Raw genomic sequence first — 19,063 nt, 5'->3', positions numbered from 1 at the left:
CCACATCTCATGGGTATGGTAGGCGGAAATAGGTCCATGTTTGAATCCCCGGACCCTGCGAGGCCGCTACCTGGGGAGCAACTTGGCAGATGTGGTTAAGTTAAGGACCTTGATGTGGGGGAATTATCCTGGCTTGTCTGGGTGGGCCAGTGTGCTCACAAGGGGAGGATCCCTTTCCTATAAAGGAAAGGGGGGCAGGGCGGTCAGAGGAGGTGTCGCGATGGATGCAGAGGTTGAGCGATGTGGGACCGGTGGCCGAGGAATGCGGGTGGCCCATCCTACCCTAGAGCTTCCAGAAGGAACACAGCACAGCCAGCCTATTTCAGACATCTGACCTCCAGCACTGTACGTTAATAAATGCATGTTTTTATTTATTTTTTCACACACACACACACACACACACACACTGTATTTTATTTTTACAGGAGATAAATAGACTGACACCAAGCATTGTAAATGGATGACCACGACAAAAGCAACAATGATTGCAATTACCAAACACGAAACACACTCACACTGTGTCATAATATTGACATTCATTCCAGGAATCCTCCACTGTAACAGCTCCTTCACTTTGCAGTGAAAATTGATTTATATATTTGTTGCCTCTCAGTCCTTGTGGGATTTTTTTTTTTAAATTCAAACAGAAAGTCACAAAAATTATAATCATCCGCATCAGCTATGCGTGTTGTTTTAACCCACCAACTTTGTGGTTATTTCTTACAGCAGCAGCAGGAGACTAACCCAGTGGGCCTTTTGTATGGCTTACTAACGCCAAAACTATGAACACTACTGCCTTCGATGGATAAGACTCTGTTGTCGCCCCTCCTCTCACTCTCCTTTTTCCTGCAGATTCCTGTGGTTTTGGTCTTAGCGCCTCAGTGAGATCGAGAGCTGGTTCAGGGCAGCGATGGGCTTGTTCCCTGTGGGGTTCAGGTGCTGCGCGCTGTTCTGAGTGCTCTTCCTGTATCCCCTTGTTTCATCCTCACAAGTATCCCATGATCCTCACCTTACAGAGGAGACTGAGGTTCGGAGAGGTGAAGGGTCACAGCTCTTAGTGAGGGGCGGAGCCAGGGTCCTGACCTTGGCAGCTTCTGCAGCCGTGCCCTTCGCTCTTGTGCTGTGCTCATCATTAATCCATTTAGAAATTAATTTCAAGTCAATTTCAACTTTAAAAACTTGAGATCCTATTAGGAGTACTGTTCTAAAGGATAAACTCAAGAGGAGGTTATGTAAGTTACCATTTGTTTCCTCTGTAATCAGTGACTAGAGTTTGCTATATTCTGTACTTGTGATAACATTGAAATGCTTATTTTATTTTTTGTTCTTTGTGGATCTGCTTTAAAAATCTCCTTATTACCATATTTAGTAAAACCTGAGTTTTGTCTCCTCTGTACTTCAGAATTGAATTTGTACAACTGGATAATTGATGCCTGACCAATTTTGATGTAGAATACTTTCATCCTATTTGAAATAGGGTAATAATCAGACATTTTCATGCTTATTTCTTTGGGGCTTTGTTCTGAACCATAAAAATATGGAGTACATAGTTAATATTTGAATTAACGGATACTGATTCATAAAATACCAAATAGATTGGAACACATTGTTTTCTAAGGAAGATGCCTAGAAAAAAAATCAATATGTTGGAAAGAAAAGGTTTTAGTCTTCCATGAGTATTGAATACTTTTCTGTAAAACACTTTAGTTGCTGGACTCTAGAACTCATTGTGGAATTCTACATTTGTAATTTAAATTGTATTGAGCAAAATTATCCTTTAAAAACCATGAGTTTATTTGTCAATAAGAATTGTAAAAAAAAAACCCACTACCTTGGATTTCTGATTTGGTGCTACATAAATCTTTTCTGCTTGCTCTCAATCCAGGGACACCCCCAGAAACACTTAAAGAAGAAAGGCAGTCAGGATGTGTTCCATCTACAAGTCTTGAGGGCAACAGTTTGAAGAAAAGCAATTGGGGGTTCTTACTTACTGGCATTGTTGGGGGGACGCTGGTGGTCGTGTATGCTGTGGCCACACCGTTTATAACACCAGCCTTCCGAAGAATCTGTTTGCCTTTTGTACCTGCAACTGCAAAGCAGATTGAAAATGTTGTGAAAATGTTGCGATGCAGGAGAGGACCCCTGGTAGACGTCGGTAGTGGCGACGGACGTATCGTGAGTTATGCAAAGATGTTTTAAGGTTTATGTTGTTTTAGGTTTTAAGGTTTAAAATTTCTGTTTCACATTTCTTGTAAGGCTTATGCAAAGACTTGCTAAATTGACAGCCTAATTAAAGTCATTTAATTTTGTGTTTGTTTGGCTGAACTTCTAAGCCCTCCAGCGGGATTTTGGAATTTATGTTTCTCAGATTTAATTTTTCTTAAAGGCGAAAGTGCACTGTAGATCTGCCAGGTAAAAAGGAACAACTAATTTGTAATTATGAAGTTGTCCATTAAAAAACTTAGGCAGTAGAGGTGACATAACCAGAAGAAACATGTTAAGTCATGTAGTTTGTTTTACATTTTTTGCATCATAAATGCTTCTACATTTACCTGTATTTATACAAGTATCATAATTCCTGTGTGGTAATATTGAGTTAAATAAGGAAGAGCCAATGTGTTGAGCCCCACTTATCCAAAAATCAGACTTTCAGTGACTTCAGCTCATTGTGACCCCAGCTGGGAACCTATAAATAAAGACTTAAAGCCACTGACTGGCCAACGGTGTCCCTCGTTGGGCAAGGTGGCACCATCTTTAGGCCTCCCCCCGGATGATGAGCAGAAAGTGAGGATAGCAGAAGCATAGGCTCGTGTTCTGGAAACATTTAGTGTGGAAACCAGCAGGGTACAGCACCTTTCACTGCCCCTGCAGACGTGGACCCTGCAGTTTCATGGTAGTGACCTGGAATAATCAGCAAGAGTGACTTGTTTTGAAGAAATCCGGGGATTATATATTAACTAGGAGGACATTTTAAAATCCAGATATGAACGCTTTACATCTCTGGATGGTCTCTTTCTGGTTTCTAAGAAAATGGCAAAGGGGCGACACCGTAGTTACTTGGGAAATTGCCGTAGATGGGACAGTTCCTTCAGGGCTGCTCCCTTGAACAGTGGTGGCAAAACAGGGTGAGCAGAGACCGCAGCCCAGCCCACCGTCCCTCTCACCTTTGGAGGCCGGGGACATTCGGCACTTGACTTTATCCCGACTCGTTCCATTTTGCTTTTACCTGTTGTCGATTTTGAGCGAACCATCTTTAAATGCCAAGGAAATGTGTAATTAATTGCAGGTTCCTCACTGACCGGTTGTTCTCATTGCATGTTACAGCTAGTTCACAAAACAGTCTCCAGGCTCGCTCAGTTCGCCTGCTGCTGTTCCGTCAGTGATGGAAGGAGAAGGCAGGTTTTCAGAAACTTTTCGTCAGCCCTTCCTGGGGTGGGCCAGTCCAGAATGAATTAGGCAGCTGTCCAAAGCAAGCCTGTTCTGATGCTCAAGGTGAAATCTTCGACAGAAAAATAAGAAAACTGAGTTGAAATGGACGGGCATTACGTTGTCCACAAAGCTATTGTAACTTCAGAGCCCCACCTTTAAATGGTGTCTTGAACAAACACCTTTTGATTGGATGTTTTATGATTATAGACCATAAATAGGAAGTTTTCATATCATTTGACTATGTGAGTTGATGTTTTTCTTATTTTGAACATGGCCTCTCCCCACAGGTAATAGCAGCTGCAAAGGAAGGATTCACAGCTGTGGGTTATGAATTAAACCCCTGGCTCGTCTGGTACTCCAGATACTGCGCTCGGCGGGAAGGGGTGCAGGCATCGGCCAAATTTTACATCTCAGACTTGTGGAAGGTAAGTAAGGCAGAGGATGGTGCTAGGAAACTCCACCCCCAAACTTTATAATTCATGATTAGTATGACTGAGAACTGAAGATGTATTAAAAGAAGAAATATAAGTGTATATTTCAGCATAATGAAATGTGAACAGCTTTTAAATTGATACATTTTACAAATCAATGCTACTTTAGAGTAGAAACTTCAGGTTTATAACTTATAGGTCATGTGAATACTAACATTTTATTTACTCAATTTAAAAAGTTCTCATTTCTATTTATTATGCAGTGATAAGATTTTGATCTCTTTTGGAAGTCTTATGCATCGTAATATAGGCATTAACTTGTTAATGTCATTCTTGGTAAATAGTAGGTGTGTGTGTGTGTGTTTGTATGTGTGTATGTGTGTGAGTGTGTTTATTTGTGTGTATATGTGTATGTATGTGTGTGTGAATGTGTGTTTGTGTGTATATGTGAGACTGTTTATGTATATGTGTGTTTGTGTATGTGTGTGTATATGTGTGTGTATGTATGTGTGTGAGACTGTATATGTGTGAGTTTGTGTATGTGTGTGTCTGTGTGTATTTATGTGTGTGTACATGTGTGTTTGTATATGTGTGAGTGTGTATATGTGGTTTATGTGTGTGAGTGTTTATATGTGTGTGTGAGTGTGTGTATGTGTGTGTGTGTGTGTGTGTATGTGTATACATACCTAGAGAGAGACAGAGATGGTGCAGGAGAAAAGAAGGGATCCACCAACCATGCTGTCATGGTTCCTTCATGTCTTCATAAAGCACAAGATATTTCTAAGTTTACTTGTTCTCTAAAAAGTGCCCTGTAATTTTGCTTTAGGAATGCTCCATAAAATGCTTTTTCTTAAATAACAATTTCCCATTGTAATATTGTCATCAGTAGCTTATAAAAATTCACTCGAGTTTTATTCTGTATATACGTAAATGATCTCTCCATAGAGTAAATAAAACTTTTATTGGGCACTAAGAATTTTGACTGGCGAAGCACTTTTTCCCCCAGTTTTCCAACTAAAGACCATTTCATTGCATCTTTTACTTAGTATTTTAGAGAAGAGGAGGGGGGCTAGAATTCTAAGGATGGCTCAACAGGAAAAACAGGTGGTTCTGAAATCCCTTGAGCTCTTGCTAAGCTCGTTTGGTAGAGAGTGGAGTAGAAAGTGGGCCAGGGGTGCAGACGGCCCGGGCTACCTTGATGAGCACCAGTGGTCCCTGGATGAGTCACTGCCTTTCTGACAGTTGACCCCGGGCGGCCCTGCATGGAGTGGCTGTGAAGATGAGATGAGATAACTTACGGGAAACTTTTGGAAAACTGTAACAGATGAACTAACACGGGCGAAAGTGTGAATGTGGGAAATCTTAAAAAGGACCACTCTTTGCGAAAACCCACTGTTGGGTGAAATGGGAAATTGATACTCATTTTGAAATAAAACTTAAGCTAATGTATGGCTTTCAAAAATTAATCTGTGAATTGTTTTTTCCCTCCCCTTTAGGTCACTTTTTCGCAGTACTCAAATGTTGTTGTCTTTGGCGTGCCCCAGATGGTGAGTATGCACTCTCCTGCCCCCTGCGTGTTTGGTTCTAGGTTATGAGGGGGCTTCCAGCCCGAACAGACCACCTATCTCAGGCCTGCTCCCCCATGTGCAAAATGACAGCCTCCCAAGATTCTGAGGGAACATCGGATTTTAGATCATTGGTTTAACAAAGTACTTCAGGGCCCTAGAAGATTAATCATAAAAGATCCAGTCTTGTAGTTTAAAACTTTTGCTTCAGATAAAGGTCTCAATGATCTACCTAAGCCCTAAAAATTCCAGTCTGAAAACTGCTTTATGAGCTCCTGGTGTCTAATATGGGTGGATATTTTCACGTTCACTCACTTATATTCTGCTGAAATCACTTGGGAAAGTTAAGGGAATGTTCCCTTGGAGCTGATCATTCCTTGGATTTTGCAGTGAGATGATTTTCAGGGTGCATGAGCGTTGACTAGTTTCAGCTGACCTCAGTTGACTGATTTGTATTGAACTCTGACTCTGTACTTTCACAAGTGAAAATGCTGCCGCATCAGACTGAAAATGATCCTAAATTTAGCCTTTGGAAAGGTGACCAGAATGGGATGCTTTCATTGTAATTGTTGGTTTACAGACCATAGTAAGAAATCGCCCTTCACTTTTCAAAGTATATAATTGTAGCCATAATAATCTTGGTAAAATTGGATGTTTGCTGAAATGCCACTGTATGACTGATATGATTTTTAATTAAAAAAAAAAAGAAATTTACTTTTTTTGTTGTTCTGCCTTCTTATTCATACCTTACTTTTTGTTTAAGATGTCTCAACGCTGGAGAAGTTTTGTCTTACTGTTAGGACTTTCAGTGCGATGCCATTTTCTTTAAAAAGTCTATTTAGAAGTGCTTTTGTTAGATATTCTTGAAAGTGACAGAAGCTTATATGTTCGTAATTCTTAGCAAGCCTAAAATTAAGATGAAACCTCCGCATCTACACTTCTGTTATAGAAATGAAAAGAGGTAGAAAGGCATGATCCCTGGTTATTAAAAGAAAAGAAAAAAAACTATTTAGGATCGTAGAATTGCTATGGAATTTGATGGTTATTTCCTACTTATTGTGAAGTTTAGGCATTCTTTTGGAATAATTAGCATTTTGGGGCAAATAACTTTAATTTGAAATCTGTACTTTCTAAAAATAGAAAGTTGCTGTTTATTCCTCGCTGTCTAGAGAGGCCCCGTGGTGGCCGCAGCAGCTGTGTCCCAGTGGGGGGCAGCAGCGGCCTTTGCTGGGCTCTAGTTCCTTGTGCTTCTAACCACTTCTGTAGTCAGTTTTGGGAACTGTTCACTCAAGGGAAATAAGAGTGTGTAATTTTGAAGAATACTGTTACGATTATTGTCCGTTCTTCTGTACACAGAGAAATCTTAAATAAGGAACTTGCGGCATTTCACTGTTCCCAGAAAAAGGGAGCAGGTGAAATACACGAAGCACCCACGTTCCCTGGGTTAAGAGGGATTCAGCCAACTTGGAGTCTTCCATGCAGGGGGATCGATCGGGGTGCAGGGCCCAGATGGCTTCTGTGGGTCTGGGGGCCCTGGTTTCCGGGTGGAGGGCCCTGCTTTCCCCCTTGTCAAGCTTTGCCTACGTGGAGGCAGTGAGCGGAGGGGAGTGCTCCCAGGGGACTCACGGGGCCGGGTCGGCCCTCTGCGGGTCGTGTGAGCGCTGGAAAGTTCTTCAACCCGTCTGGGCCCCATCATGCCATTTTCTGTTAATAGAATGCATTTCCCTGGCCAGTTTCCTGGCAGTGGCTCGGTGGCTGGACAAAGCCAGCATGGCAGGAAAGGTTTCCAATGGCAACTGAAGCACACAGAGGCTGCGAGAAGCCGGAGGATGCTTAGGGAGCTCCAGAGGTGCGGACCCTGGTGTTACCCATCCTCACTCTGCCCCTGGTACCGGGCTGGTGCTTCCTAGCAGCTCTGTGCAGTGGTAGCTCAGATGAGAGTGGCCCTGACCTTTGATCCTGGGTGTGTGTCCGGCGTAGCAGGAGTAAGGGTGCCAGTGGACCTGGCAGGCCAGTGCTAGGATGGTAAACAGCCGCACTTAACACAAGCTCATGCCCCAAGAGTGTCTTTTTGGAATGTGGGACAGATCGGTTGTGTCCTTGTTGAAAACCCTTCTGTGACTTCTTGCTACCTGAAAGCAGTGAGGGTAAGGCCCGGCCCTCCACATGGCCCGAGTGGTCCTGCTTCCGCCAGCCCTCTGCACACCAGCTCCATCCTTCTCTTGGCCCTTAAACTGTACTGTGTGGGGTGGTGTGTGTCCTTCTCTCTGACTTCAGTGCCCCCAGCTCTGGGCCTGGTTAGGGAGCGTCTGCTCAGCACTCGCAGGTCGGATGTCTTTTCCTTCGAGGAGCCATTCCTGATCGCCCTGTGAGACAAGCCCCAACACCCCCGACTTCCAGAGCCCTTTCCTCTCTCTGAGGACACATGGCTGCACGTTTCCTTGTGCGATGGCTTTGGTGCTGTCGGCCATGGGCACCGCGCACTGTGAGCTCAGGAGCAGGGCGGACCTGTCGTCCTCGCTGCCAGACCTCCAGCTCAGCAGCACCCGGCCCCGTGATGGCCCAGGAAACGTGTGTCAAACGAACGGATGAATATCGTATAAATACACGCATTAAGTACACTCTTCCAGTGGGCTATTAAGTTTCGTAACTTCAGAGGATGACTCCTTTAATTTTAGTTATGAATCCTGTTATGACTTGATGAATGAAAATACTATCATCATGTTCTGATCAAGAAACATGATTCATGACCGAATCATTTATCATTCATTCATTCATTCAGGAGCAGGTTCCAGGAGCAGCAGGGAGGTGGGCAGGAGGAGGGGAGCAGGGGAGAGGTGGGGTCCGAGAAGAGACAGGGCTTGGGCGGGAAGGACACAGGCTGCCATGGGGAGCAGATGGGGAGGAGCCAGGGGACGGGGTCTGAGCTCTGGCAGGCATCTGGGCCATCGATGGAGCAGCTGGTGAGAGGTGGTCCAATTCTGGATGCGTTGTGAGGAGAGAACCAACAGGGTGAGCAGGCAGATCCAGTTGGGGGCACGAGGGAGGAAGGAGCCCAGGGCGGCCCGAGGTGTTTGGCCTGAGCTGCTGGAGTTTGCTGAGCCCGGAAAGGTGCAGGCAGAGTGTGCAGGGACGGGAGGGGAGACCAGGAATTCCACGTGGCCTGTGCAGTCTGGGACGCGTGTGGATATGTCAGGTGGGTGGCGGTGGATGCCAGGAGTCTGGGGCATGGGAGGGAGGGCTCGTGGGACATTAGTGCCAGGAGTTGAAGCCAAGGAGTGGCTGAGGTCACCTGGGGAGGGGCCGGAGCCGTGTAAGGCCTGAGCCTTGACCCCCAGCAAAGGACTCGAGGGGAGGGGGAGGGGGAGGGGAGGAGGGGAGAGGGAGGAGGAGGGGAGGGGAGGGGGAGGGGGAGAGCAGGTGTGTATGTGGGTTACTCCAGAAGCCAAGAGAAGCCTGTTCCAGGGAGGCGTGACCAAGTGGCTTGGAGCTGCAGGTGCACTTCTCTAATGTGTCTTACGCCTTTGAGCTGGTTTCAACTTGTGTTTAAAGCTTTGAAGATGTAATTAGAATACGATGAGTTCGTGTCACTTTGAAACGTGTAATTGTATGAATAATTTTGAATTTCATTAGGCGGACGTGGCACATCATGGCTTCTCTTTGTGTATGATATCAAGACCCAGGTTTGTTGCATATTTATGTGTAATTTAGTCAGTTAATTTCTTATGATTGAAATAGTGCCTTTCGTTTGTACGTTTATCTTGACTTAGCATATGACAGTCATTTGGAAATAAAAGATCTGTAAAAAAGAAAAGAAGAATGGTAATGTGAATAAATTTATAATTGTCGTTTCTGTGAACAAAATTACCATAAGAAACATCTGATATTTTGGAAAAACACATATTGTCCTATTCTTTGCTTATTTAATTTTTTCCTTCAAGGAAGAAAACTTTTCCTTTTTTTTATTTTTTAAAAAAGCAATCTTTTACTAGCTGTTAAAAGAATGGAAATATTCCATCCTTAATGGAATTTATTCTTTGGTATCTTGGTATTGATTCTAATGAAGAATCAGAATTCTGGCTCACTGCAGCCATAGGTCAGGTTAGAGGAATTTTTCCAAACCTTTCTTTAAAGATATATAGGTGAGGAATAAAATCTTCCTAGAAGCCCTATTGATTTGTTCATCTTGATTTAATTGGTTACTTTTAAAGGGAGTAGGTTTTGCTCAGATCTTGGTTTCTAAATATCGTTTCTCACTCAGAGGAACCGGGAATGTTTGAGAAATGGCTGATTCCGGGGCTGAGGAAGGGAATACACAAAAGCCTGGAACATTTTGTTGAGCCCAAATAGCAGGAGGTGCTCAGAATGTTTGATGGGGCACATCGACAGGAGAGAGAAGCCAGCTTGAGGGAGTTCCCAGTGGCCAAGCTGGGACAATTTGTGTGCTAGAGTAAACAAGGACGATGGTGGGTTGTAACCCATCAAACGAAGTGAGAATCTAGGAATTCACACTTACAGTGATGGAGAGACAGAAGGGAAAGCTATTCCTCGACGTTTTGACTCTCTATCTGGGAGGAAGGATGGAATTAGCAAATTGCCACTTTCAGTCCTTACAGTAAAACTTGACTCAGGCAGAATCATCAGGAATGCTGCATTGAGTGGGGCAGCTGGATGAGTAATAGGACATTTGCATCTTCTCAAGGCGTCTCCCCGCAATTGCTTACCCATTGCAAAGGAGCAGTAGTAACCAAACTGGAGACACCAGAAAGCTCCTTGACTGAGTGGTACGTCACCCTCAAAGCAGGAGGACCCCATGGACTCGGGACCGTGGAGCCCTGCAAAGTCCACAGCCCCGCTTGTGGGGCGTTGCCAAGGACGCGCGCACCGAGTCATCATGAGCCCGTGTCAGAGGGACGCCCGGTAAATAACTGGCCTGTGTTCTTTCTTTTTTTTTTTTTTTTTGCGGTATGCGGGCCTCTCACTGTTGTGGCCTCTCCCGTCGCGGAGCACAGGCTCCGGACGCGCAGGTTCAGCGGCCATGGCTCACGGGCCTAGCCGCTCCGTGGCATGTGGGATCTTCCTGGACCGGGGCACGAACCCGTGTCCCCTGCATGGGCAGGCAGACTCTCAACCACTGCGCCACCAGGGAAGCCCTGGCCTGTGTTCTTAAAGGAGGTTATTGTTGTGAGAGACTAAAGGAGGCTGAGGAACCATTACAGCTCCATGCAGTGTGGGAGCCCGGCTGTGGGACAATGTGAAGGACATTACTGGGACATTTGACAAAATTGGGATGCTATTGGAATTATTATTACTGGAATACAATGTTAAATTTCCTGAATTTGATAATTGTGCTGGGTCTCTTTCTTAGAAAACACCGAAGTATCAAGGAGTAAAGGGCCATGTTGTATGCGACCTGTTCTCAAGTGGTTTAGAAAAAATGTTCAGAGAGAGGGGAAGAGAGCAATAAGACAAACTATTAAAAATTGGTGAACCTGGGTAAAGGAATACAGGAGTTCTTTGCTCTATTCTTGCAACTTTTCTATAAATTGAAATTATTCCAAAATAACAAAGGAATAAAGTAGAAAAGATGTTTTTAGGAGGTGAAGGTGGTAATATAATTTTAGGACCTGAAGATAAAATTTTAAGCAGCTGTTAATTTGCTGACGTAATTACAATGTCAGTACTCTTAGCAAGCAGTAAAACTCCTCCTTCACAGATAGTAATAAAATTATGCAAAAGTGATAAGAGGATTTTATTTTTTATAAGTTATGTTGACTATCAAGAAATTAATTATCAGTGTATTATGGATGCATTTTTAAAAACTATGAAATAGCGGGCTTCCCTGGTGGCACAGTGGTTGAGAGTCCGCCTGCTGATGAAGGGGACACAGGTTCGTGCCCCGGTCCGGGAAGATCCCACATGCCGCGGAGCGGCTGGGCCCATGAGCCATGGCTGCTGAGCCTGCACGTCCGGAGCCTGTGCTCCACAACGGGAGAAGCCACAACAGTGAGAGGCCTGCGTACTGCAAAGAAAAACCCCCCAAAAACAAAAAAAAACTATGAAATATTTCATCATATTTCAAGTTGGTAGAATGTGTATATTTTTTCATGGTCTAATTATACCATTTTTTGTTGATTTTAGGTGCTGTTGATTTTAAGATGTACCATTGCTATTGGGAAAGAAAAAAAAATGTTGCCAATTATAGTTCTAAGACAATGTCAATTGTACGATGTATCCTGATTTCAGACATGTTAAAAATGTGGAAAAAGATAAATAATTGAGACAGGTAGATTGAAATGTTTAGGTAGGTAAATAATTTAAGGCTGCTTCTCACATTAATTACTGCCACATCATGATTTTAGTCAGGAAAGTGAACTCTGTGATACACATCTGCTATAAATGGCAAATTTTATAATTGATGCTAGAATATTCTTATAACTGTTGTTCATGTGACTTCTGTATTTTAATGGATTATTTGATGATGTATTTATGCCCAGGAGTGGTATTTTTACAATCAGTAATTTTGCACAGGCTTTTTTCAGGGATGCAGATACAAAAGGACATTGAGAAATCATTTCCTCCGACTATCCGCTCACTGAAATGATGGCTGTCGTTCTCCACAGATGCTGCAGTTGGAGAAGAAGCTTGAGCTTGAACTTGAGGACGAGGCTAGAGTCATTGCTTGCCGGTTCCCCTTCCCACACTGGACCCCGGCCCAGGTCACAGGGGAGGGGATAGACACCGTGTGGGCCTACGATGCCAGTTCTTTCAGGAGAAGTAAGAAAAGGCCCTGAAGATCCGTGCATTTCCAGTTGGTCATTCAAATATAAACTTTATCCAGAGAATTTTCTGAAGTGTTGGGGGTCTTTGATTTTATAGAGACTTAAGGCTGTGTCTTCAGCAAAGAGGATATTTTTCCTTGTTATGGAATGAGAAATTATGATTGCTTTCCTTAACTTTTGGAGAAAATAAACAGAAGTTGAGAACAGCAGGTAGATTTAAAGCTCCTTTCATGGTGTGTTCAAAACAAATGTGCTTACTGCTTTTCATGCACTCGGGTGTGTGAAAATATGGATGAGCTATGGTCATGTTGATGGGTGGGAGAGATGTCAGCAGCTCTTCACATTATAAAGAACATGCTTTAATGCCACAGATGAGAAGAAACAATTTAAAAGGAGGGGATGCATTTGTAAATGTTTGCAATTTCCTGTAACTTTATTCACACTTGAGATTTATCTCTTTTTTTTCTGCACTAGGTCAAAATTAATTTTCTGAAGGATTTAGAGAGGTATTTATATATATATATAGTTTTAAAACTTTTTTTAAAAATTTAATTAATTAAGTTATTTATTTATTTTTGGCTGTGTTGGGTCTTCGTTGCTGCACACAGGCTTTTCTCTAGTTGTGGTGAGCGGGGGCTACTCTTCGTTGTGATGCGTGGGCTTCTCATTGCGGTGGCTTTCCTTGTTGTGGAGCATGGGCTGTAGGCGTGCGGGCTTCAGTAGTTGCAGCAGGCAAGCTTAGTAGTTGCGGCTTGTGGGCTCTAGAACACGGGCTCAGTAGTTGTGGCGCATGGGCTTAGTTGCCCCGCGGCATGTGGGATCTTCCCGGACCAGGGATCGAACCCGTGTCCCCTGCATTGGCAGGCAGATTCTTACCCACTGCTCCACCAGAGAAGCCCAGTATTTATATTTTATAACACTTATTAGGAATATTTTTTTCCAAAGTTAGTGGATTACTGTATTTTGTTGAATCTAAGCTGTGCATGTGTGTGTAAATGTGTGTCTATAAATACACATTTTAACATGTCTGAAATTGTGATGTACCTTCCAGTTGATGGTGTCTTATCACTGTAATTGGCAGTGCTGTACTTCATGATGTAGTTGTATGTCACCCACCATAGACAGAATCTCAGATATGATGAACTCTGGTATTCAGAGAAGACACAAGGTATAGTGGAGTAGTTGGTATGGATTTAATAGTAAAATAAACAATCCTGAGCTTTGGTGTAAGCCAGACCTGGGTTCAGATCCTGCTTCCTCATTAGCAGGGACCTTGGACAAGAGGCTTTCCCTTGGTTTCCTGAGCAGCCCTGTCATTGGGATAATGATACACTGAATAGGGGGCTGGGGACCGATCTGTAAAACTCATGGCACAAAGTCCGTGGCCTGTAAGTGGCATTTATTATTTTAGACACTAAAGAAAAGCTTGTTCACAGAAGTTGCAGATTATTTCTGCTAGTCACTTCTTTATTTTATGAAAGCAGCCATTTATTTAATATTTCTCATTTATGAGAAGAGACTTGACTGATTTAGATAAAGACAAGTTAAGGAAAACCTCTGAATGTGAGTAGACAAGCTTCACATATCTGAAAAATTAATATTGAATGGGGGTTGAATAATCCTTGTGTATCATGGAAAATAAACTCCCAATTATATACCTGAAATCTAAATACCAAAGCATTTTAAGAGAGATTTGATATAAAGTGAGATGGTTTGCATCTTTAACTAAACTGATAAAAATATGATCAATTTGATAATCTTCATTTTAGTGAGAAGCCACTGTGGACTCATTCATTCATTCAGCAAATGGTTATTGAGTGTCTGCTGTATAATAAGCTTTTCCAATTCAATGGTTAATGACATGCAAGTTCCTGAATCTTATGGGATTCGTGTTCTAGAAGAGAGACAAACAAACAGGTGAGTGAATGTCACTGTGTGTGAATTCTCTGGAAGAGGTAAACAGTGGGTGGTGTAGAGAGAAACTGTGTGTCTGGGGTGAGGGGCTGGGATGTTGGGGACATTTGTCAGGTTTTTAGCTGTCACCATCCATCCGTTTCCCAATAGTCCCTGATTTCCTTACGAAGAACAAATTCTTTCTCGCTGTGTGTAGTTTTGGTGTCTTCCCCTTGCTGTCACCTTCCATTCCAGCCAGACCTGTAACTTGGCTGGGTGCATCTGGAGAGGGACCTCTCATAGCTCCCTGCCAGGAGGGTGGGGTGGGCAGAGGCCGGGTTTTGTGGAACCTTGGAGGTATTCCATAATTTCCTAGACATATTCCTGCTGGACTTGTAGAGGCATCAGGCTATCTGCAGAGTCATGTATGACTTGGCTGTTTTGGGGGTTCCTCCTTTAACTTCCTGAGAATTAGATGATGCTTGGTCCTGCAACCTTAGAGAAAAACGGACCGTTTCATAGAAGTTCTGTGATTCATGGCATCTGCAGGGTCTTTAATTGACTTTTAGTTCCTAGGTTAAGGATACTGATCAAATTTGCAAACAACACGAGGCAGGGAATGAGAGCTGCTATATTTGATGTCAAAAATGGGATTCAAAAAATGTCTATACAGATTGAAATCAGAGGCAAGTGCTAACCTGATAAAATTTAAAGTTAAATAAAACAGTAGAAATACAGCTTAGGGGTCATGTAGCATAACAGGAGCCTTTGTGAACAGACCTGGAGGTTCCATTAACACTCAGGTGCTCAAAGACTTGAGCACATTTCCATCTGAATGCATCTTTCTCTGGAAGCATGGCCCCAGGTTTGCAATGCTTGTGTTCCCCAGGTGTGCCAGGTGGGCACCTCATCAGACCCTCAGCCAACTCTGGCATTCAGACTTCTCGAAATGCTTAGCTCCACCAACTGCACATGAAACCAAGTTTAGAAGGTGTAGGAAATGAGACTCTTCCACATACATTGTTCACCGTTGCTGGGAGATGGCATACACCAGGACAGGTGATAGCCAGAATAAAAAAAATGTAAGATTCCTGATATTTAAACCACGCAACTGGATACTACCCCACTGCCAAAGTACTTTCCCTGATGGCCAAAATTATTAAAGACCTGCTGTGAAGAATTCAGTGTCCTCAAGTCCAGGAGTCTCCTAAGCTTGTGCTAGTATGTGTATTTCCTAGCTTAGCCCTGGCCGAGCACATTCCAGAAAAGACCTTGAAGCCATTGCAGAACATACGACAGGAGTCTACTTAAGTCTCGACAGACAAGAAGCACATCCCTTGGCTGTGTGGTGTGGCTCGTTGCCCACTGTGGCCCTAGTGTGATCAGCCCTTTATTAAGATGTTGGAGTCGTGTGGGCCATGGTGGAGTATTCCTCACCTGGTCTGGACAGCAAAGTTTGCTGACCCAGGCAGCAGGGGGTGCCAGTAGACCAGCCAAGGGGGTGTGCAGACTCTGCTCCCTCCTGCCCAACAGCCATCTCCCCTCTCCTTGGTGACAGGCACCAGTTATCCAGGTGTCAGGCGTTGATGAGTTCAGGGAATGTGGGCCCTGCCTGTTGTCTGATCCCATCGCCTGGGCGTCAGGATGGGCTGTGGGCAAGTAATCCAGTTTCCTCCAGTGAGGTTGGAGGGTCCATCCGCTAGCAACTTCGGGAAAGGTTTTGCGGCAGTAACACCTGAAGTTTTAGCAGCCATTTTGCAACCACTGGGGAAAAAATGAAGATGAAACCCAAGATACTGAGGCTGGAGGAGCAGAAAGAAGGAAAGACTCTGGGTCTTTCTTTGATGACGCACTGAGTGGCTGAACCGACCTGGAGCCTCTGACTTCAAGACATCTTGTGCGGTGAAGTGATAAAACCATGTTGTTCTTAAGCTGTTTTTACGTGGGTGCTGTGTTATTTGCACCCTCAGCAGCCTGACGGAGACAGGAGGGTTGAGGCTGCATTGGGGTGAGAGGTGCCCGGCAGTGTGAATGAGCCCACTCCCCCCGTCTGGAGGGCCCTGGAGGAGGCAACACCTGCTAGCGAGGTTGGAAGGTATGTCTGGAGTGTCCCAGAGAGACGGCGAGCTCCCAGGAGCAGGGAAGCCTGCTCCCAGAGTGGTGTTTGGGAACTCTTTACCAAGTCAAGGGGGCTGTGAACTTGGACGTGGCCTTCACAGTGACATCTGAGGAGAGCATCCTGTCCTTGGGGACACAGGCAGGGATGAGTAATAGCAGAGCTTCAGCTGTATCCCTACGCCCAGGGAGTCCTGTAGGGGGAGAGATGATTTCTCAGGATGGGAAAGGAATTAGAAAAAGGAAGAAATCACCTTGGACTGCCTTTCTTGACAGGTAGGGTTGCCAAGTAGAGGAGCTGTGTTATGGACTGCACGTTTGAGTCCCCCAAAATTCCTGTGTTGAAATCCTAACCCCCCCACCCCCCCACAGTGTGATGGTATCAGGAGGTGGGGCCTTTGCTTTAGGTCATGAGGGTGGGGCCCTCATCAACGGGGTTAGTGCCCTGATAAAAGAGACCCCCAGAGAGCTCCCTCACCCCTTCTACCACGTGAGGACACAGCGAGAAAAGGGCCATCCAAGAACGAGGACGCAGGCCCCCACCAGACTCTGGATCAGCCAGCGCTTTGACTTTGGACTCCCCAGCCTCCAGAACTGTGAGAGGTAAATGCTTGGTGTTTAAGCCCCCCAGTTAGAGCAGCCCGGGCTAAGACAAACTGGTACTTAAGAGAGCCACGCTTGGCACTGCCCAGACTTGTCCGGGCCCTAGCCAGCATTCCCTTAGCTCTGATGAGGAAAGGAAGTTAAAGGGAGCTAAGCTTCAAGAGGACTCTCCCATGTGCCGGCTGTGAAGGGCAGCAAACCATCCCGCTGACCTGATGGTCAGGACTGAATAGGCTCCAGAAGTTCTACTGGGCCGTTGGAGGGTGTGGTTGGACCATGCTCGCAAAGGAGGCCTCCCCGGGAGGGGTCTCCTCCCCAGGTCTCCCTTCCAGGCTCACACGGGGGAAGCTTTTGGCAGTTTGTCCCTAAACTAACATGGGTGATGTAAAAAACTAGAATTAGAAAAGGGAGCAGAAGAAACCGCATTGATAAGCAGAGTGACTTCTAGATGGTAAAGGGTCCTGAAAAGACATCCTAAGAGGCACAGAGTGGTTGTGATGTTTATCCTGGGTGAGAGACGGTTCGGAGGAAAGATCTTTCAGCTTTTGAAGGGCTGCCAAGCATCAGCAGAAAGAAAAGTGATAACACGGCTGTGTGCCTGGGTTTCCATGCACTGGAACTGTCCCGTTCTCATCCTCAGGGAGGTGGCACCGTCTTTACTTAGTTTTCCTTTTTTAACCAAGGGGGTGGTGGTGGTGGTGTGTCATCATTAACTTGCTCAGTTACAACCTGACCCGGAGGCGCAGGGTCTTACTACACTTGGCTGCTTCCCTGCAATTCGACCTGTTCTGTGGCTCTGGGGTGTGAACTGGGGTCATTGGGTGGGTGCCAGAGGGACGTGACGTTCACCCTCAGGATGAAGTACAGTCCTAATAAAGTCATTTAAAGTCAAAATGTGTTGCCTCTGGACCTGGTGAGTCCCTTGTCACTGGAGATGCTGGAGCAGAGGCTGGACAGCCACTTGGTGGGGATGTTGCCGAAGGGATCCTTCCACAAGCAGGCTGAGTCCTAAGACTTGAAATGATGATGAGTTTTCCCATCTTAGCGGGGCCGCCAACCTCCGGGGGTCTGGGAGGCATCACAGCAGCCTTCAGCGGTGAAGGCGAGTCACACAACTGCAGAACTCGGCATCCCCAAACACAAGGAGGCTGTGATTTGCTAACAAGGTAGTTGAAGTACTGGGGTGCAGATGAGTGAAGAGAAACGTATCAGGACTCCAGCTGAGAAATGTGTAGGACCAGAGAAGGAAGTTGGAATCTACAATCCCCCCACCAAGGGCTCAGCTGGAGAGAACACAGTTGTGTTCCCTGGGTCCTGATTAAACCAGGGGACTGTTTCTGAAGACTCTGGTGGAAATAGGTCACTAACGGTGCCTCATTCCCTTCTGACACTGCCTCACCCATAACCTTGTCCCCGGAGCAGCCTTCTGAGGACCAGAAGCCCCCGACCCTTCTCCAGTTTGTCGGCCCAGGTTTGGACATCTGGTGCGGCTGGCGGATAGACGCGAGCTGAGCTACGGGATTCGGTGTTGAGAATTTTAACTGGAGAACAGAAGAATTGGGAAAATCTTAGTGGAAGTTAAAGTTATGAAGTTGAGGCCAGAGGAACTTGGTGTGAGAGACGAGAGCCAGGTTTCTCTCTGGGTCAAGGGCTCCGTGCAGGGGCCAGGCCATGGTGCTGGGGACATGGAGGGTGGGACCCCCTGCCAGGTGCCTGCCCCCACCCGCCGGGCGGCAGGAGGACCTGTCACTGTCCCTGGAACGTCTCAGCTGCCTCTTCATCAGAGGAGTGTCCTCTTCCTTGAAGAGCTCCATTTAGGAACTAGGTTATTTTGGACGAATGAAAATACTACTCATCATAGCAGGTATTAAACAGGAGGAGCTCTTTTTCCCCAAAGACGGTGCAGGTCATATACTTAAATGGAAAAAGATGGGTATTTGTATAAATGTAAGAAAATCTCCATCTAAATAACACAATAAAGTTTTTCGCTCAGGTAGAAAACTTTAGTCGTCCAGGATCCTCTCGGGCAGGACTCCTTCTCCCTTCGGAGTGAAGTGTTGCTGTAATAAGGACGTGTTACAGTTGTATTGGAATTGGTGCACTCGTGACCCAGTGGACTGATGCAAATGGAATATGAGCAACAAAAACCATATGCCTGGGCTTCCCTGGTGGCGCAGTGGTTGGGAGTCTGCCTGCCGATGCAGGGGACGTGGGTTCATGCCACGGTCCGGGAAGATCCCACATG

General features: G+C 45.2%; 1 protein-coding gene across 6 annotated transcripts in view; it reads left to right on the top strand.

The window, feature by feature from the left end:
* The window catches only part of ATPSCKMT (ATP synthase c subunit lysine N-methyltransferase), a 23,179-nt gene extending 4,116 nt beyond the window's left edge, over positions 1 to 19,063 (top strand). For 2 of the 6 annotated variants that reach the window (XM_027125313.1, XM_027125310.1), the window contains exons 2-7: positions 1,886 to 2,175; positions 3,717 to 3,854; positions 5,357 to 5,407; positions 12,049 to 12,202; positions 13,977 to 14,124; positions 16,071 to 16,818. In XM_027125313.1, coding sequence (XP_026981114.1) covers positions 1,886 to 2,175; positions 3,717 to 3,854; positions 5,357 to 5,407; positions 12,049 to 12,202; positions 13,977 to 14,124; positions 16,071 to 16,131 — 842 coding nt within the window. In that variant the 3' untranslated portion in view covers positions 16,132 to 16,818. Of the gene's footprint in view, positions 1 to 1,885; positions 2,176 to 3,716; positions 3,855 to 5,356; positions 5,408 to 12,048; positions 12,203 to 12,681; positions 12,714 to 13,976; positions 14,125 to 16,070; positions 16,819 to 18,811 lie in introns of those variants that run through there. The other 4 variants (XR_003436833.1, XM_027125314.1, XM_027125312.1 and 1 more) reach the window with 4 other exon arrangements.

The sequence above is a fragment of the Aethalodelphis obliquidens genome, unplaced genomic scaffold (assembly GCF_003676395.1).
Source record: "Aethalodelphis obliquidens isolate GAN/ISIS:26980383/991018 unplaced genomic scaffold, ASM367639v1 scaffold29, whole genome shotgun sequence".
Taxonomy (NCBI): Eukaryota; Metazoa; Chordata; class Mammalia; order Artiodactyla; family Delphinidae; genus Aethalodelphis; species Aethalodelphis obliquidens.
Note: the sequence above shows the minus strand (reverse complement) of the source record. Positions and strands in the feature narration are given on the sequence as shown.